The following is a 21,296-nucleotide window of genomic DNA, read 5'->3' on the forward strand; positions in this document are numbered from 1 at the left end:
AATCTTTTCCGGATGTTATCCGGGCTTGATTGATATTTATTATCTGTTAGGGGGGTAGTACCTGTGGTAGTACCTCACCATGCGGCGGCCGGCGGTGAAGTTAAAAGTTAAAACTCCGGCAGAGTGACCAGATGGCTGGAGCCTGGGAGCTTTATCTTTTATTATTATTATTTTTGTAGAAATATGATTCGTCGATATGATAATATTACGTTAATGGGTAGGTATTAGGCCGAAAACATTACCTAAATAAGACAACTATGCAATTTAAATTGTTTATTTTAACAACCTTTGAGTCAAATAAATGTGTTACTGATAAAATAAATAAATAATTCCATTACAGATTATTATAACTCTAACATTACGTTTCAATTCAATTTTAAATCTTAATTAAATATGGCATAACATTTAAAAAGATAAAATAGAAGGCACAGAGTTATGAAAATTTCACATACAATACACCCGTAAAACTGGTATACATTGGTAATAGTTTTATGTCAAAACATTATGTACACAATTCATATTATGTATTTATAAATGGGTAACTTGAGCATACAGAAAATATAAACAGAAGCGAACGTCTGTGTTCTTTCTTATGTTTTATTCTTTGGCCTATTAATTAAAATACGTTCTTTGTTGTTAAAATGTCGTTAAAATACAATGGAATGTTTTGAAATTATTAAATAGCAAAAATCTCTGTGTTGGAATGCTTCATATAAAATGACTTAAGTATACATTTAAAGGTGGTTTTATTGTATTATGCATAATTGTTTACCTAAATTAAATAAATACACTATACAAGTAATATCTATGCTTACAATGTTAACTAGGTAATACAGTATTTACAATGACAATTAAATCGTAATCAGCTTGTCGCACGTTATGGACGGAAATATAAAATAAAACAGCATTAGCACAGATAATATAAAATACGTAGGTAATAAAAACTATCAAAATGTCTTTTGGTATAAAATTATCTTTGGTACGTCAAAATATCGAACGACAAGCTATTACGAAATCGATTGGTGGATTTCGAATCTTGATATTTTCGAATTGGGTCCATTGACCCCGTAGGTGAGTTCAGTTTTGGCGCCGATGCTGTGACAGCTGCCGCGGAGTGAGCCAGACGGTCTGGGGTTTATCTGCCGTGCATGGAACTGCCCCGAGGGTCCGCTCTCGACTCGCCTAGTGAAACTTGGCTGAGCACCGTTCGTGTGTTGCTGAAGCTGTATCCGTGACGCTCGTTCCATTTCTCTAAAAATAATGAGATACTAGTTATTAGCGTTAACACACACTTAGATCTAAATTCCGTCGTGCGTGAAATGAACTGTCTTATGTATATTTTGATCTGGATAGACTTTTTGCATAATGCATTATGATTCAATTATTGAAACAATATGAAGTCAAGCGTTTCAAGACAAAGATGAAAGATTCCACTAAAAGATGGATTGATAGAAACATCACAATATGAAAAAAGTTTAGAAAAGAATTTATGAAATGACTACAAAACGTGCAAAGCCCATAAGTGCCAAATGAGACCGATGATACCTTCAAGAGCGTACATAAGAAGCGAGCGCGGAGGTTCGCTCAGTTTTCCTGACTTGGTGGCATGCGGGCGAGGAGGGATACGCACCGCTGGTGAGCCCGGAGAGCCGCGCGAGGGGGCAGCACAGAGCCGCGGCGTACGCGGCGCGGTACTGCGCGTTCATAATGACGTAGATGATCGGGTTCACGCACGCGCTTGCGTATAGCAGGAGGTAGCCCGCGATGTGGAATACTGTGGATTTGTTGTTTGTTATGTTTTTGTTTTTGTATTTTATGCTACAGTTAAGGAATACTATAAGCACAGCTATAAGTATAAAATAAGTTCTGGTACGTTTTTACCAACATTTATCGTTATTGTTTTTTATTTTTCCAAAGTATATTTTTTTATATTTTTATCATTTATTTCACTTAGAAAGACAAAATCATTTTCAGGAATTTTAGAACAATTGACAAAACAATTTTATCATGTTAAATCAGAATAATAAATATTATATTACATCTGATTTTGAATAACATCATAAAATTCTTACCTGGATAATGAACATGACTATCAGCCACTTTCGCAATAGTAATTGGCAAATAACAGACTAGAAATGACAAGAATATAGCGAGGACCATCTTCGTTATCCTCCATTCGTTTCGTCGAGCCTTTGTTTCTCTTGTATCCTTGATTGTAGAGCGTTTGTCGCTGCCATTGTTGAGTGTGCCTTGGCTGGCAGTTTGAGATCTATGATGTTCGCGCATACGTTGTTCTGAGCTGGAAAATCATTTTAAAATATATTTACTAAATATATTAAGTAGGTAGGTATAAGGTCTATGTATAATTTGCTGGCGAATCTGAGCTTTACGTAGCATTTTGGTTGTTTCAATTTATATGAAGAGGATTAATACCGTGTGCTCGCAATGTACTTTGTACAACTTGCATGAATCATGAACATTCATTTACGTGACAAAAGCGTCTCACACGATAGCTATAAATAAAATAGGTAAACGATTTTACGACGCCGTAAAATGTAATAAAGCATGAAAACCTCAACGGCTATTTATTTTCGTCCCATAAAGATAAGGTACAAGGGGACGAGGGACGTCTGGAATCCATAAAAAGTATTCGTCTTCCTTAATTCCATGGTAGGTATTAATTGAAATAGGAGGAACCAATAAAAACTAAATAAAAATAAATCAGAGCTATAAACTGATTTAAGAAAACAAGAGCGATTTACTCTGAATTTAGTCATGAGAAAAAAAAAGTTAGTTGACTACATGTTGAATATAGTCTGGGACTCAGTATAGGCAGAAAAATAAAATTTGCAAAAAATGAAATACCTATTTGAAATTACATTGAAATAAAATAAGTATTATTTACCTGTGTACCACCCAAAATATTCTCGCGTAACAAATAAAAATAAGCAAGGCGGGAACAATAAATGCTATAACAAAGAGAGCTGTTTTCGCTGAGCGGCCATGCTCGTCTGGGACGATTGAACACGTCCCCAATTCTTGATCGTAGTCAAATTTACCTGAAATAACAGAGAACAAAGGTTAGTTTTTTCATGTAATAATAACATTGTTAACATTTGACTAGGCACTAAAAAATCTAGAGTCAATCTACGGTATAGTAAATATTGAAATTATATGATTGCTTAAATACCTACATTGTTAAATTTTGTGTTTTTTTTATGAATAACTACATCAAAAATAAACATAGATATATACTATGTTTATTTTAAATATTTTGTAGATATTCCTACAGTACAAATCACATTAAAACGTTGCATTGTTTCGATATTTGCATAGTATCAGACTAAGAGAATGGAATGTATTGTAAAACGTTAAAATGTAAATGTATCCAGAGACCTTTATTGTGTTCGGCTAAGATGTAATTTGTAAGCTAGGCTTCATAGGTTGTTTCTATTTAATAGCCTCTACTACGCTATCTGTCTGCAAAGTTTCTTCGGGTATCTCCATATAAGGTACCAAAGGAATTAAATGCTAACGCTAAATCCTAAATACATCTCTTGGGGACGTTACAGTGTAATTTTATTGTACTTGTAAATATTTGTAGTATTTTGGATTAAGTATTTAAAGATGTGAGAATGACTATTAAAACTTGAATGGAATTAAGGGATATTGCTTTTAAAGTGTAATAACACAGAATACTTTATAGTTATACGTGGTCATACTATAAAATGATGTAAATTGGGGATTTCAGAACATAATAATTATGGAATGGCTTGGAAACTTTCCCATATAAATTCACTAGATATAGGTACACGTAATAATGTAAATAGGATTGAATACTCAAATAAGGAAATATTGTCTTTCAATACTGTACAAATCATTATTGAAATAATGGTTAAATTTCAGTTCGAATGAAAGAATGTTAAAAAAAATACGTACCCCAAACTCCAACAAGAGTAGGTATTTGCATTCCATATGAAAACATCCAGGAAAAGACGATCATAAGCGCTATGTTGTGTTTCCTATACACTCGAGAGTACCAGCTGTGATGGGCTATCATTATATACCTGAAAAATAATAAAATTATGGTTTACAAGATCCTAAATATCAATTTCAATAAAACGTTGAACTTTCGTTAGCCTTTTCTATTTATAATAATTTCATAAACTTAATATGGGTGCCGTGGAAACACGGTCGATTTGAAATTTGAGGATAAATAGGATCGAATTTGGGTATATTTTTATATCAAACAATTTGATGTAAATAAACCATGCTTTAATTAATTTTGCTCTATTTTTGGTACATGATTATTAAGTACTCTCAACTCATTTCAGAGAGAAATTTTCATTTCCACTGACCAAAGTGTTGCATCTATGAAATTTCAAGGGAATTATTTATGCAACGCCACACTGTCTGTGTAGATTTTATACGAAAACTTTGTGTATTATAACGAATGCCACCTGAACCTAATTTGTCTAACGAAGTTACTAGTTGGATATTTTAAGCCGTTAGTTTATTTATTTGTTTAGTTTAAATACTTTAGCTGCAGTCGTAAAATATATTAAATTTTGTTATATATGAAAGCCTTAGGAGTTAGCTAGGTATAGAAAACTAAGCCATTAAAATAATTCAGAACGAAAAGGTGTCATTTTTTAGGCGTACTACAGTCTAGATAATAAAAAGTTGATATCGTTAATTTAAATTCGTAAATTACACATTTTTGAACAATCTATCGAAGTCAAGTCTATACAATTCCAGACCTAAAAAAGTCTGAGCTATGTAAAACATCACATTTCTCATGGCCAATATCGGAGTAAAATAATTGAATTTGAAATAAGCTTTACAATGAGATAGCGAGAAATTCAGATCTCGAGTAGAGCAGGTGTGAAAAACATATTTTCGTACGGTACGTACGGTACGGCGACACCTAATATTCGTCATGTGTTCCCGACGTTAAATCGGTTTGAGGTAATCCCTCGCATATATTTACACGTGCAATTCAATCACTGATACGAATTCAATAATCCATCAGATATATTAAGTTTGGGACTGATTCGATTTAAAATATTTGACTGATATAACTTTTTACGGCTTTGTGGTGTGTTTCTGATGAATGAAGTTAATAGGGATATCAAAAATAAATCAATAATAATGTATTTTACATATTTAAACAATGGAAAGAAAGCACTTACCTATAGGTTTTAACATTTATGGAATAATATTGTGTTCTTGCAGATAAGGTATTTCCTTTTTCCACAATGTTCATTTCTAAGAAAAGTATTGGAATTTCTTTATAAACAATGACAGTAATCGCATCTATAGAAATTGACCTATTAACGTTCTTGACCTACAAGTACAATCAACATTTTTTACCTTGTCGTAGCCCTTATATAGAAGGTCGCAGGCATGCTTCGCATTTTTATTGTTACAATATCCTCATGATACCAACATCTTTGTTATTTTACGCAATTGGAATGACGATGTGAATCACAAGGGTTAAATGCTATTCGATTACGAACGATTCCTTACGTATATAATATGGTCAAGCAATTAATTACGTAAAGCTCAAATATATCATTTTCCTGTAATACTATTTATAGGAAATACCTACGTGTTACTAAATGCGTCACTAGAATATCAATGCATCGTTTGAAATTGAATTTAATTTCTCGATTTTAATTTCGAACAATATTTGAAACTTATCTCACCTTTTCAGAGCTTAAATTAAAACCTTACGATATAGGCCTTCCATCAATAATAACAACGTTTATGATCATAGGCACGCGATTTCTAATTGTGCTCAAACGATATTGACACTTTTTTTACCGAAAACCCCAAAAGTTTTGGTAAGTCGAAGTTTCATAAGTTTTATTCATCTCTCATTCAATAATTGAATAAACCATACCTGTTCAAAGTAATGAGGGCTATACTCAGTAGAGAGACGCCAACATTGCCATACCGCAGAAACGGCACGAGCTTACACAGAGCGCCTCCGTGCGACCACGTGCGAGTCCAGAATCCAGATATAGCGAAGGGAAGGACCATCGCGCAGAATAGAAAATCCGCTATGCAGAGACTGAAAGCAATAGAATAACAATTAATTTCATTCGTAGTGATTTTATAGCTCCACTCTATTAATTAATTAACCTTTTTAATTTTTATAATTTGTCTAATGTTGTATTATAAGTATACCTAACTTGTACCTATATTAAGTAATGCGTACCTTTCAAAATCTAGTCGTTGATGCTAAAATTTTTTTTATCAATATAACATATTATATTAGTAAAATATATCGCTAAGATATTATCCAAATCCCAGAATAGAATATAGCTAGGATTTAATTCAATGTACAAAGGCGAAAATAGTGCTTTGCTACCACATTCAAAAGCTTTGATACCACAGACGAAAGTGTGCTAAATAACTAAATAGTAAAAGTAGAAATCCTAATAGGGCGAAGGTGAAACTTTCACTCTGGATGCTAATGCATCCGCACCATTCTTGGTTTTTGATGTAGGTACATCTGTACTTTGTTTATATTAACCTTTACGTTGATAATGAACTTACATAAGATGTGTGTTAAAAATATATTGATCGAATGAAATACATAAGGGTGTGTTACGGACTAATACTCTACATTCTACAATCACGTTGCTTTGTGTCAATAAACCATAACCTGTTACTTAATACAAATGTCACTAGGTTAACTCGTTTATAAATAAAACTTTAACGACACATTGTCACTTTTACGGTACTCCGTGTGAGTGTACAATAAACAGCCTACACACCCCGCTAAAATGTTTAATTACCGCTCGTCATGTTTGACCCATTTCCACAAGAATGATGTGAAGCCTTCATAAAGTACGTCGTCATCCACCTTGTTATGGCATTTACACCATTTGAAGAGGATTGTGTACGAGACTTGAATTATAATAGCTAAGGAATTGGCTTAATGATTATCAGAAAATTCTTGGAAGTAAATAGATATGATTTATGGATAACTTCTGGGAAAACGGAAAAAAGGTTCAGCTCTAAATTAATTTTGTGGATACGAGGCATAATTAGTTCACATTGAGGCTTAATTAACAAGTCGTTTATCATTTTTAATATATTTTTTCGACTATAGTACCTAGATAATAATGGAAATCTCTACACATTATTAAATCCAATTGCCATAACAACGCTACAGCTTAAGCTTTTATAGATTTTTCCACAGTTCTCCATTTAGTTCAAAAGGTTAAGACCATCAATTTGTAGATTTTGATACGAGTCTTTTTCATTTCACAGGCTAAGCCACGTTCGGGGTCGTTGTTATAGATTACGTTGTTATTTCAAAACATTTTCAATTAAAATTTGCTTGAAGAGGTTTTGACTGGGGTTCAGAAAAGTATTATGTATCAATTTAAGTTTGTCAAATGCTCCATCTATATGTACCTCTTTTTGACAAACGTTTCATGTGGTAATGGAAAAGATGTTAAAAAATACTTCATTCTAAGAAAACTGCAAGCATGAATTAAAATAAAACGAATGGATAAGCATGAATAGATGATACGATTGAATGCTATTGTGAGATGAATGGGCTAAAACCTATTTACATGTCAGTTGCACACGCATGATGTGCATGCAAACTGGGCATAAAACATTTATTCATTTTATACTTTATTTAGGTACTCTTGATGAAATTATGAGCTTTTATATGTTTAAGAACATTCTACGTATTTTCATTTGGTTAGATGTATAGGTAGCACTAGAGAGGTAATATAGAGTCGCAACTAACATCTTTATTCACATCTTTCATTGACCGTATAAAATATGATGTATGCCAATGATCAATTTAATTCTAAACATAATTTTTTAAGGATTCTAAATTTATTAAAAGTTGAAACCATTTAATAATTGCGTTAAAACACATTTTGCAGACCGTAAAGATTACAGTTTAACTCACCTAATGATAAACGCAGCTGCAACATTTCTGACTTTCGGACATTTAAGGAGTGCGACTACAGTCAGTAAGTTGCCAAACAAGCCTATGAGCATAATAAAGCCGGTCACCACAGCTGCAAATGTGAGCAGGGCCGGTGAAAACCTGGAACAAAAAAAATATATTACAAGCACTTACAAAGCTTTATTGAATACGCTAAAGTAGAATTTCCTTTCACGAAACAAAACTTTACAACCAAAGCGGAGTATGAAGTAATAGGATATTCATTATGTGCTTTAAATGAAGCAGAGTTTAAAAGGAATAAAAGCAGTCATTAATTATAGTTTGAACGAAAAAATGCTTAAAACATACTCTTTGATATGTGAAACCTATGTTTAGTTAGGTTAACAGATTTTGATATGGAATAACGAATTTCTGAATATTTGGAATGGTTGAAAGGTGTTTGTTTATTTTAGAATTTTGAATAATTTGTCTGGCACAAATGAAAACAACGTTCTATAATTCAAAAGCAGGTGAATACCTCCTGGAAAACTCGGAGCGATAGCTTTAGAATTGTTCTTGAATTTATTCGAAGATGTTCAATAATATTTCATTGGGCTTGGGATTAGTTTGTGAGAGTAATGACCAAGGCCAGATTTACTGTGCAAAACTTTTCAACAATGGTTGTTTCGTGAATTAAATACTTGACCTATTAAAACAAATTCATAATAAATCATCCACGTTGAATAGCCTGGAACTTAATAAGTACTTGCGTTAGAATTGGGTTTAATAGTTTGAGATGGCTTATTTTAATAGATACTTTATATTGCCTATTTATAATTCCCTATAATAATGTATAATAGGGAATTAAGAATTACATTAATGTCTATTGATGAGCGTTGAAATTTTTTTATGAATAATAAAAACCAACACGTGAATATTAAAAATAACTACAAGTTGTTTAAATATAGGAACTGATTTGACTCACAGAAAAAATTGAACAGTCATGTAGGTTCAATTAAAATAATAGTTTTGCCCTTTTTATAGATGACAGATGCGTGTTTTCCGATCTATTTACATAAAGAGAATAGAAATGCAGCACAATGTTTTGTTAGCAAATAGAAAGTAAGTAAACAGAGTTTTATCTATTTGAATTGATAGGAAGATTAAAATAAAATGTTATTTTAATTTATTTGACGATATATCGAAACAATAAATATTTTATGACGTATTGTATTGCCTTTTAAGTCTGGAAGAGCTTTTAGAATGTCGAAAATAGACATTGAAAGAAATCGTCAAAATATTAGGTAATAAATACCAAATATACAAAAAACCTACTTACAGAGGCGGCAAATTTTTTGCGACATCAAAAATATTCTAAGCTTATCAGTTATCACTTGTACTAAATTTCTATAAATAAACAAAAATAAACAGCATTAATATTTTCTAAAATAAATATTAGATAAAATGTATGATTATTATAACTCACTTGGATAGTTCGCTCGGTCTCACATTGTCTGCAATATTCTCAGTGACATTCCACGCATCAGCGTCCGCCATTGTTACCACTCTGGAAAATAAATTTCGTTATTATAAACTCGAGGAGTAATATCATACAAGTAGATTTAGACTTGAGCTCTGGTATAATATGTGATTTAATGAAAAATATATCAAAGGAAATTTTCTTTTAAAACATCATCTATTGGAGGAAATAGTTTCTTTTGATAATGTAATGTTCGAAGAGATTAATTATTGCTAGAAAATAAAGTAGTCTGAAACGCATAAATCTTAATTAAAACTACAACATTCGATAATAATGGAACCTAATGAGTTATTCATGTTCAAAGAAAGTCACAAAAAAAAGATGTCCGTTGCAATAAGTATTAAGTATACAATGTCATAACTGCCGTTTAAAATTTGGAATACCAACAACCGTTGGTGCCAGAACAATAATTGTCTTTAACCTTTATTATAAAGAGGTCGAAACACTAAACTTAATGGTTTAAGACGATTGTCAATTCGAATGCTCTTCAAATCAGTTAATTGATGATTAATATAAAGATAATACGTTCATTATCCTTATAAAACCATATAGTACAAAAGTATAGCAATATATCAGTGTTTAAGTTAAAAGGAAATCCTACCATTCAATTGTAACCTAACTGTTTGTTTCCGTTATTTTATGAGACACGGTCAAATTTTAGATTACTGATGCACTGAATATAAATATACATTTGGTTGTGAATCACAAAGCAGGATGTTCTTAAAAGGATGTCGTATTTTCTAGTTCAAGCCAAATATATCACACTAATCGGTACGAGAGTGATATATTATTTTCATCTTGGCCGAGTACCTATAGCAATGGTTAACGTCGGAATTTATTGCTTATTAGATTTTACTTTATTTTAGTGTTATGCAAAACATGTGGGCACTGGGTATGATAGGAATTTTTATTTCGGCGATATATTGAATGATGAATAAAAGAGCATAGTTGAAGTCTAGTTGACTAAGTAGGTCAATCTTTCAGTCTATAGAAAGACTTGTTTGTTAGATACAATGACTATTAAATATCCTATATTAATCAATGGGATTTTAAATGTTAAAAAAATGCATATAAGTATAAATACGGTTCGTTTTTTCGTTGTAAAATTTTACATAAGCTCTATTTCTTCTTCAAGCAATATCACATTTACTGAGGTTATTGTCTGCTAGATTTATTTGCAATGTCAATACAACATCACAAATATTCGAGCTGCAAAATAAAGCACTTGCTATTTACATACTATGAATAAGAAAATGCGATTACAGTCGCGTGTTGTTTCAAATGGAGAAAGTATACACGGGTTCATGAAAATGCATACAAGATAATAAAATAAATTGGGTAATGCCAAGTAACATGAAAGTAGTGTTTATTTTTTATTTTATGTAATCTAATTTTCTTATTGAAGCAAAGGACGCTAAATAAGAATAAACACAAAAGATTTGTAACAAGTGGCCATAAATAGGCATTATCCGAAATATCGAAATAAGATCGACGATATTTATCGGTCCCTGTAAATCCAGCGTATGTTTTAGTGCTTATATCCTTCTATATTTATGGGCCCTCACCAAATAGTACCTACGGCTAATCAAGCTCATGTACCAAATAACAAAGCGTATTGGCCTCGGCCGCTCCCGCGACAGGCCACTCGACCGTAAACACCATTCTCATTGTGAGAGCGAGTATATAATTGAATAGCCTTGATCAATGAGGATTATTGCCCGGGAACAAAGCGGTACAAAAATGTACTCAGCAGAACATTTGTCAGTCGAATCGTTTGTGGTAAAGAGGTTTTGGCATAAATAGACTAGCAGATTGTTTTGGCCGAACTAGATTAGCAGATTCTTAACACAGATAAAAGAACTGGTTCAATCAATTGCTAGAATCGGTTTATACAATGCTACCTTTAGAGGATAGATTTTCTTTGCAGGTTAATTAGAAGATCGGATTATTATAAATAATTGATATGGAGTACAATATAATTAAACATTTATTATCTATTATTTCCCAGCTAGCAGCGGAAAAATGAATTAGTATTTAAATTTCTCGTAATTTGACTTATTTCACGAAAACTGGCCACATTAGCAATAAAGTAATAACATTTAAATGTTTTGTCCCATTACAGCAGTCCCAAGGGTTCATCAATAAAACTATAGAACAACGTATGCACAATTAGAGACAGAAAAGGGATAACTTTATGACATTCATGATTTGAACACCGAGGGCACTTACAGCTTGTTATATGTTTTCCAGCTGTGCGACCCAATTCGTGTCACTGGAGTTGCCGAGATTTGCATACCTACTACATACATCAGCTACAGACCACTCAGACCATTTTTCATAGTATAACAATTGTAGGTATTATTCAAAATTAGATATTATCGAGTGAACGCTAAGAATTTCGAAAGCACGGTGTGCAAATTGAATAGTTATCAACATATCACATAAATTAGTGCGCTCAATTTCAAGTTAAACAAACTAAAGAAAAATGTTATACTGTTTCATTAAAATTATTCACAAACGACTGTTATAGAATCGCATGATTAAGGTTAATGTTAAAAAATGTATCTCATTTATACTAAGACACGACAGACAGCTGAAATGGATTGCCTTCAGTATTTCAGACAAGGTATAGTATTTTTTAATAAAAGGTAACATCGTTTACTGCTGATGAATTATAGAGCATATAAATTTAATTAAAAATATGTTTTAATTACAATTCTAAATAATTGTTAAAACTTTTTTGAACTGATATGTATATTACTAATAATATAATATGTACCTACCTACTACTTAACATGTACGGGATATACATATTATGTAAAATTAAAACGTAAAATTGAAACGATTTTAAAGAGCAGCTACGGAGATTCCGGACGGCTTTTCAGAATCGGTGATAAAACTATGATAATATGACGATTCAAAAGTGCTAATAGTGGTGCAAAAGAAATAAATGTTTAAGATTGTTTGTATTGTATCTTCATACAAGAAAAGCGTAATGCCCCTCAAAATTGTTTTGTATCAGTATGAATGGAATCCACATAACAACGCAACTACAAATGGGTGACATAACAATTACATTATAGTACACGAGTTGGCGAAATAATTTAATTGTGCCTACATCGTCAGCACATTGTTTAACCAAGCCCATAGTTTGTCAACATCTACAAATTAATTTTGCCCCAAAGCATCACTTAAATTAAGATTAACATTTCAAACGTCCGGTTTCATACACCCGTAAAATATTCAGTAATTTTGTATAACTAATTTATCATGATAAATGGTTCGACCGAATTCACCTGTGAGGGCTGAACATTGTAACTGGCGATAGGCCTGACCATTAATTCTAATTTAAATTAGTATTAGACGATGTAGAGGTCAGTGTAAACTTCGTGAAAGGATTACATAGATTTTTCAGACATGTGGATTTATTGAAAGTAAAGAAAGAAATACCATTTCTCTTTCTTTTGTTAGTAGGTATTCTTTATGCTTATTTGCCTGAATTTGTTTTTTTTTGGGATTCAAGATGGCGATTGTGCTGTACATTTCGTAAGAGACTAACTTGTGAACCAACTACTAATAACTTGTGAACCAAATTTGAGCAAATGAAGATATTTTATTTTATTAAGACAAACAATGGACGGAGTCAAAATATTACATATGTTTTAAGATATCAATAGAATTTTATTCGGTACTTTTTTTAGAGCAATTATTGAACTCACGTCATACACTGAATCCAATTTCTCGTACAATGTAGCTAAATTTCACACTTTCACTCGATTCATTCATTCGGAAGCCACAATCATCATCTTTTATATCATACAGTTGAATTGACCATCAACACACTAAACAAACATTAATTTTAATTGATTTATTATGTACTCTATACCATTTTAAACTTTGTTGTATCATTTCATTATTATGAAGTAAGCTACTGTATTATTTATTTAAATAATACTTGCAAAATTATGCAAAAAAATGTTCAAATTTTATAAATTAAAAATAATGGGCTACTGTCTAAAGTATAAATTGAAATACAAGTGTAAGCACACGTTAAGCACCAAAAAGTTGCGCACATTTCTGCTACGTGTTAACCCTATGTTTGCTGCAAATTACTCAAAGAAGGAATTACTCAATATTAAAAACTTATTCTTATATTATATACTTTATATCGTAGTCAAGTTTTACAAATCATTACTCCGGCCTAACAGCGAGATTTCCGACGCGTCACACGAAATCCTTACAAATGACCACCCTGTCCTAGGGATAACGGTCATCTGAAGTTAACACTAACAGCTCCTTTATTTATTCAAAGCATTTGTCACGCGTAAAATACGCAAACGTTTTTAATTTTACAGCTATAGCGAGTATAGTTTTTCATTGTTACACAGTTTCGCATTTCAAATGATAAGTGAGGTTTCTGGAGACCAATTTAATTAATTCTTATTGTTATATCCTTATTCATTCTACATATTTCACATAAAGAAATTTGTAATACACTTCAGCTGAAAAATACTGTATTGGAAAAATTTACCCGCTTATATGTTTCATTAACTTCTCCCATTAACTTCTTAAGCCTCATTAGCTTTAAGGACAGGATTCCATCAGTGTCCAGTGTATATGGCAGTATCAATTTAAAGATTCATACATACGGGAGATTTACGTAGAAGTTGAGCCAACAAAAGTTATTCAATTTTCAGGATTCATCGTCCAAAAACACAATGTGAGCACGTGCGACGCTTTATCTAACTTAGCCTAGAATACGGTTACCTACCTTCTTTTTTACAAAGTATGAGTTATACTTGTTTAGTATCTGGTTCTTGGTATAATAACAAGAAAAGATAAAGAAAGTACGAATGCGACAAAAAATTGAGTCATTGTGTTTTATGCGACCTTAATCGTCCACAGTGGGTCGACACTATGGCATTTAGATTAACTTTTGAATTACGACTGCCACTTTTGTCCGGATCTATTAAAAATGTCTAGACTCATTCATTTTGCAGTAAATATTAAGTTATGTACCGCAAAGCTCGGACGGTTAACAATTGGAATATTAAAACGTAATGTATTGTACATTTTCATTGAATAAAATTGGTATTATAAAGCAGGAATATATTGCTATTATATTCTTTTTAAACTGCTTTTTGTATGATATATTAATAATGTGCAACTATTGATTTGAATGAATGTCTCAATAACCAAAGTGCCCATAAATTCGTTCAAGAAAACAATAGATTATGAAATATGGGTTAAACTGAATTCAATGTAGATGTAACATTTATAAAGAAAAACGGCATTGCATTCTGCACTCAAGTTGCCAAATGTATCACCAAATATAGGTTTCCAGGGTGTTGACTGTCCCAGTTGGCTTGGTGTTCACAAAGTCTGCCAAAAATGCTGTAAGTTTGAAACTGGCAAGTTTGGGCGCAGACAGCTAAATTATATCGGCGCTGTTTGACAATTGTTTTAAATCATCTGGCAAAACATTTTCTATTCGTATTAAAATATGAACCGTATTTTTCATAAATGTGAATGTTTCATTCTATATCATCAGTTTTAATGCAAAGATTAATTATTTTAATTGTAAATGTTCCATCGTCGTTCCTTCTTCCTCGTATAAACTTATTAGGTAATTTATCAGTAGCGTTATTTATTTCACTTAGGGCCGATTTTTCAATCCTTGGTTAAAATTTATCCGTCCAATAAAGTATTACACGAACATTTTAAAATGTCACCTGTAAACTGTCAAATACGGACAATTAGAATACATTTTTGAAATGGTAGTTTAATACGTTATTCGATGAATAAGTTTTAACCAAGGATTGAAAAATCAGCCCTAAATAGCGTACCTATAGTACCTACATGAACATTATGTGGGTTCGATGCAGCGCGTAAGTTAAATATATATCTTCTAATTAATGCGTGGGTCATTGCAAGCAATTGTAAGTTCCAATTTAGCTCGTTTAACGATGACGACCACTGCATTACAAACACACTTAAAATTACTAGTCGTATAACACTCGTACGATCATTTATAGAGAAAATTCAGAGGATTAGTAAACCCTTAATCACAATATATCTAAATCAGTAGAGATATAAATTCGTATAAACTTATTTAATTCTCTCCACCTGAATACTTATTAGTTCGCAAGTAAATACAATAAAATTTCGCCGAAGTGTGATCGAAAACAGGTCACAGAAGCATTAAAATTTAAACGTTATTTGAATAGAAAGCTGTACGAAATCCAGTATTTTACACACAAAAGACTTATTGTTTTATAAAAAACAATAGGAAACCAAATCGCATCGAGAACATAGTTGTAATGTGGGACATTGTACCGTTCGCCCGGGATAAGATTACCGACGCATAAAGAAAATTCTCTCGGAAATTCACCGCCCATATTTTTTCAGGATAAAACGTTTTAAAGTAAGTAGGACGAGGTGTGTGGTACTTTGCGAAAATGCGTAAAAGCCTTTACGAATTCAATTATCGGTTAGGGACGTGGAAGACAGATTGTTGAGGAACGTGTGAACGTGTTATTCACATTAATGTTGAATGGTGAAGAATTTACAATATGTAATAGCAATAAATGTTCCTTATTGTCTACTAAAATCTAATATAAGCGACGAAAATAAAGAGTAAATTGAAAGACCCTAACCTAATCCTGAAGTAAACAAATACCTGCAAACTAGAACTCAAAAGCAGATACAGTTCAGGCCATCAGAGGCCGTATTATGATCTTTAGTTTCCAGACAGTTTACACCCTGAATTGAAATCACTGCAGGCAAATTCATATTATGATCGCAATAACTATGGCTGGTTAGCAGTTTACCCTAGCTTAAATCCCACGGAAGATATAAATATTGGCGCCAGGGATAAATTGATATAAACCGATGGACAAATGATTCATTTCCTACAACTGATCATTGGACTCCAGAGTGCTCCAGCAATTAACTAATTTGTCACGACAGAGGCCAAGTGGCTCAGCCATTGTCTCTAATGGAGGAAACGCCTACGATGCCTTGCGATTTGAATATCCGATGTCTTCTGACTTTTAGTATTGTAACGTGAGTCACATTAGCAACATTTGAGTCTGTTTCTAATATTAATTTAAAGTTAGCTTCAAGTAGGTGAGCTCCCGTGCTAATTCTCTCGCCTAATTCTAATTTTAATTTAAAATTGAGACACGACTGTTTTAATCGAAAAGTGGAAATATAGGTACTGAAATAAATAACTACTGAATTCGGGATAACAAGCTTGAAATAATAACTATGAATAACTAAAAATATATCCTGTGCACATTATCTCCTTAAAAAAAAACTAATTTTATATACGTCATCCCTTTTACTCAGAAAGATAGCAAGGAGTGACTTTATTACATTGTGCAAAAATACTTTTTTATTTATGACAATTTGTAATAGGTTCATAAGCTGGGTTTATTAAAATTGGTCCATTTACTCAGCAGTCTGCAGTAATATCAGCAACAACAAAAGGTCGTGTAAACAGCAGTTTTTGATCAAAAATACTATATATGGCTAGTAAAAAACAAGACAGTAAAATTGATTGAAACTACGTCTGGATCACCTTTCAACCCGATAGAAATGTGAAAGCATAAAAAATTAATAAGCAACCTACGGCTACGACATCCAATGAGGGACATATTTTTTACAACGAAAATTTCGTTTAGGTTCGCGTCATACTCTGAAGCTTTAATTTTCAGCTAAGTATAATTATTGATTTAAGTAATCTTAAAATTAATTGTAATCGTAAGGATTTAATGTTAGCTATAGTTGAATACATTGTAGTAAATTATATTTAACTAGATTTCCGCCCGCGGCTTCGCCCGCGTTTGTAAAGGAAAACCCGCATAGTTCCCGTTCCCGTGGGATTTCCGGGATAAAAACTATCCTATGTGTTAATCCAAGTTACCCTCTATATGTGTGCTAAATTTCATTGTAATCGGTTCAGTAGTTTTTACGTGAAAGAGTAACAAACATCCATACATCCATACATCCATACAAACTTTCGCATTTATAATATTAGTAGGATTAACGAAAATGATTACTTTATTTGTTATTGTTGTTTAAAAGTTTTAGTCCTCTTGAGCTATAGATTGTCCGTAGCTGCAAACTTTTAAATTTTCGCTCGAAGAAATATGAAGTACTTTATTGTAATTTTGTTCAAAACCGTTAATAAGACTCAGATAGTTACATCTCGCAATTTGCTCTTGACTTCTAGGTTATTTCACGAGTTAATGGATATCGACTTGGTTCTGTTTTAGAGCAGTTGGAGTTAAATGTTCGAAACAGAGCACATAATACTTAATAGCTCTTATCTGGTTAATTATTCGACGGTTTGAGACGGTCTTCAACTTTGCTTTGTTGTGTGGCTGAAGAGAACTTAACTTACTTTCTAGACCAAGAATATTCCTTAATGGAATTTTATTATTACGCTGGCTTATTTCTATAATTGTATATGAATTCACCTCATGTTATGAAACAAATCTATACACCTATATATTTTTCAAAGCCTTCAAGTTATACAGATGACAAAAATACAATTGTTGATTTTATACAATAATCTAGTTGACAACAGCAACGTGTGAAGATAAAATAAACCTTTGCTTAGAAATGACTAAAACATTCATCCTATAAAAGTGCGACGATATGCTGAGACTCGTTATACTATCGAACTATTGACCGTAAGAACACTCATAACTATAATAATATGTAATAACTTTAATATTTGTATAATTATGATTCTATTGTTTGTATTTTTGATAAATTCTTTTAATAGCAGATACAATAGTTCAAGGGGATGAGAAAATAGATTCCAAGCAGATTTGGGCGGATTAACTTATTGCGGAAGCGAAGGCGAAGGAAATTTGTTTAGCAAAGTCAAAACGAGCCATCGATTTATTCAAGGAAAGGAAAAAGTGGATTAAAGATCAAGTCTTATTTTGGTAAAGTTTAAAATTAAATGTAGATATATTAATAGTTCAATATCTAGCCGAATCCTTAGACTTTCAATTTGGAACCACCCGTTACAATTTTATAGATTTTATAACGCGTTATTCATTAAATTTCAGTTCATTGCTTACTACATACATTTTAATTAAAATACTTATTAAAATGTTCTTGCAATCAAACGTTTATAGAGTGACGGAGTTGACGAAGGTATGAATTAAAATAACAATAATTTAATTAAGGGCTCCAGAAGGTTAAGGTTACGTTAAGGTCAAGGGGTGAAATTAAAGTTGTAATTGATTTTGCGATTAATTTACATTACGAAGTGTGTCTTCAAATGTTTGTAATTATCCGATTAGAGTACAATGTTCTAATTATCCGATTAGAGTACAATGTACAATGTTCTAATAGTACTAGTTTAGATATAATATAATAGCTGCGCTTCGCGGTTTCACCCGCGTGGCTTCGCTCCTGTTGGTCTGAGCGTAATATAGCCTTCCTCTATAAATGGGCTATCTAACACCGAAAGAATTTTTCTAATCAGTCCAGTAGTACCTGAGATTAGCGCATTCAAACAAACAAACAAACAAACTCTTCAGCTTTATAATATCAAATATAGATTAATAACATTCTTAGCAATTGTTATCATAATTACTATTGCTACAACGGTTTTACAATCCATCCATAAGCACGTAACAAGTAAATGAGCTCAAAATGGTGATTGCTCTAGATGACACATCGATGTGTATTGTAAAATCTGAGTCACGGCAAAAATTTGAAAGTCTACTTTACAGTAAAAAAATAACAAAACAGCTTCACTATGACTCAGTTATCTTGGTCACACTTACTTCCTATTATTTTATTTATTACGGATAGTATGGCAGAACATTGATTATCCATTGATGATGATATTTTTAATTATTACCTTACTATCGTCAAATACGATTATGTACCTATTAACATACCTACCATCTTAAATACATTTAAATATTGCTTTGAATTTCATATTTAATATAAAACAAACTATAAAATACATAAACCAAAATTGTAATACAATTTTAAAATGTATTTCCTTCCCTCTTTGCTATTTAATTTTTGTTTCAGTTATTTTTCCAATACCATTCACGTTAAGAAAACGATATTGTATTTTTACAAAGGAAACTTTACAGTACAGAAATTGTTAGCAACAGGTTGTTGTTAAGTTTTTAAAGTAGAACGCTTCTCGCATCCTCTATTGCAAGTTTAATATTTACTTCAAGTATAATATTTGTTTTAATTTAATCGATGCATGTTTTGCAAACTATAAAGATTATTTTTCCGACCCAAATGTCGACCAATAGAATTGCACCATTCGACGTCACGTGGTACAACCTACATGGTATAATACTGATAATTTTTTGAAAATTTTCTCTGGTCGTTGACGTCAAACTGACAGGTTGAATTCAATTGTGAAATTATTGGCCGACATTTGGGACGGAAAAATAATCCCCCGAATACCACACGAGCTTCAAAATTATCTGGCATTTCCCTCAAGGTTCCCTGCAAACAAAAGTCGTCAAGTTTTTCAGGAAAAATCACTCGCGCTTCGCGCTCGTGATTTTTTAACCTTGACTAAAAACTTGACTCCTTCATTTGTTTGCAACGAACCTATCGGAAAATACCGGATAATTTTGAAGCTCTTGTGGTATTATAATTTATAAGTGAGTATTTGATACAAATATTTTTTTTTGATAATATTAGCATTTTCTAGTGTTTTATTTTACGCGAGTATTATACATTTTGAAATTAAAGATTTTAACGGATTTTAAACGCGAATTTATTCATTATACTATTATCCCAACTTTTCGCACATTGCAGCGAGGGTAGTCACGGGGGGGACCTCCTAAAGATTATATCATGACGTTATTTCGTTATATTTTGCGTTACGTCATAAAACATGACGTAAATGACTATCAATATTGAATAGTTTTTGGCACAGTTTTTGGTCATGGTATTCAAAATAGCGAATAACCGGATATCACGAGCAACAACCGGAAATAAGTGTGATCAACGAAAGCCTTTTTGAGCTGTGGTGGTTATGATCTATATTTTTGTCTGTAGAGAAATTAGTTAAATAAAAATGAAATAAGTAGTAAAAATGAATTGTAAAATTTGTTGGAAAGCGCATAACTCGAGAACGGCTGAACCGATTTCAAAGAATATTATAATAAAAGTTAATTCTTTTATTATAATATTCTTTGAAGTAAGGATGGTTCTTATACAGAAAACGCAAACATGTAGGTACCACGGGCGAAGCCGGGGCTGCTAGTGCTTTATAAAAGCAATAACCTTGGAGACCGGAATGTACTATTTTAAAAGTAATAATGTGATTTATTTCATTCTTTAATTACCTCGTCTAATTTAATTTTAAATGTTTAATACTATCCAAGAGGCTGAAATAACTTAATTGTAATAATTAATTCAAAATTAAGCGTTAGTATTATGTTCTAATAAATGTTAGTTAGTTATTATTTTACTACAATATATTTCAATGTTTGAGTATTACAATATTAATTTAGATAAATTTGAAACTATTTGAAAAGATTTATTTAGTTACCTACAATGTTCACAATTACTGTTAAAATATTGCATTTTATTTAATTAATAAAATTCTGGTAACAACACAATACATGAGCGAGTAGTATATGCACAGACTAGAAATAATATACTAATACGGGTATAAGATAACTTAAAGTTTTGTTTCTGTTTTTAAAACCCAGTGCCCTTTAGCAAGGTCGTTTAGCTACCAAATATTATCATCAAACTTGATCCTGTACTCCTGTAGCATGAATGCGTACAATACTGACAGAATTGTTTTCACATACATATTTT

The 21,296-nt window shown here is 31.9% G+C and overlaps 1 protein-coding gene across 2 annotated transcripts in view; it reads right to left on the minus strand.

The window, feature by feature from the left end:
- Nucleotides 1–258: 258 nt before the first annotated feature.
- The window catches only part of LOC123697355 (G-protein coupled receptor moody-like), a 34,965-nt gene continuing 13,927 nt past the window's right edge, over nucleotides 259–21,296 (minus strand). Inside the window, exons 2-9 of one of the 2 annotated variants that reach the window (XM_045643841.1) lie at nucleotides 9,408–9,488; nucleotides 7,943–8,083; nucleotides 5,906–6,076; nucleotides 3,940–4,067; nucleotides 2,906–3,059; nucleotides 2,073–2,299; nucleotides 1,631–1,774; nucleotides 259–1,251 (exon numbers count right to left, since the gene is read on the minus strand). In XM_045643841.1, coding sequence (XP_045499797.1) covers nucleotides 1,136–1,251; nucleotides 1,631–1,774; nucleotides 2,073–2,299; nucleotides 2,906–3,059; nucleotides 3,940–4,067; nucleotides 5,906–6,076; nucleotides 7,943–8,083; nucleotides 9,408–9,478 — 1,152 coding nt within the window. In that variant the 5' untranslated portion in view covers nucleotides 9,479–9,488 and the 3' untranslated portion in view covers nucleotides 259–1,135. Of the gene's footprint in view, nucleotides 1,252–1,545; nucleotides 1,775–2,072; nucleotides 2,300–2,905; nucleotides 3,060–3,939; nucleotides 4,068–5,905; nucleotides 6,077–7,942; nucleotides 8,084–9,407; nucleotides 9,489–21,296 lie in introns of both variants that reach the window. The other variant, XM_045643842.1, reaches the window with a different exon arrangement.

The sequence above is a fragment of the Colias croceus genome, chromosome 14, assembly GCF_905220415.1.
Source record: "Colias croceus chromosome 14, ilColCroc2.1".
NCBI lineage: Eukaryota > Metazoa > Arthropoda > Insecta > Lepidoptera > Pieridae > Colias > Colias croceus.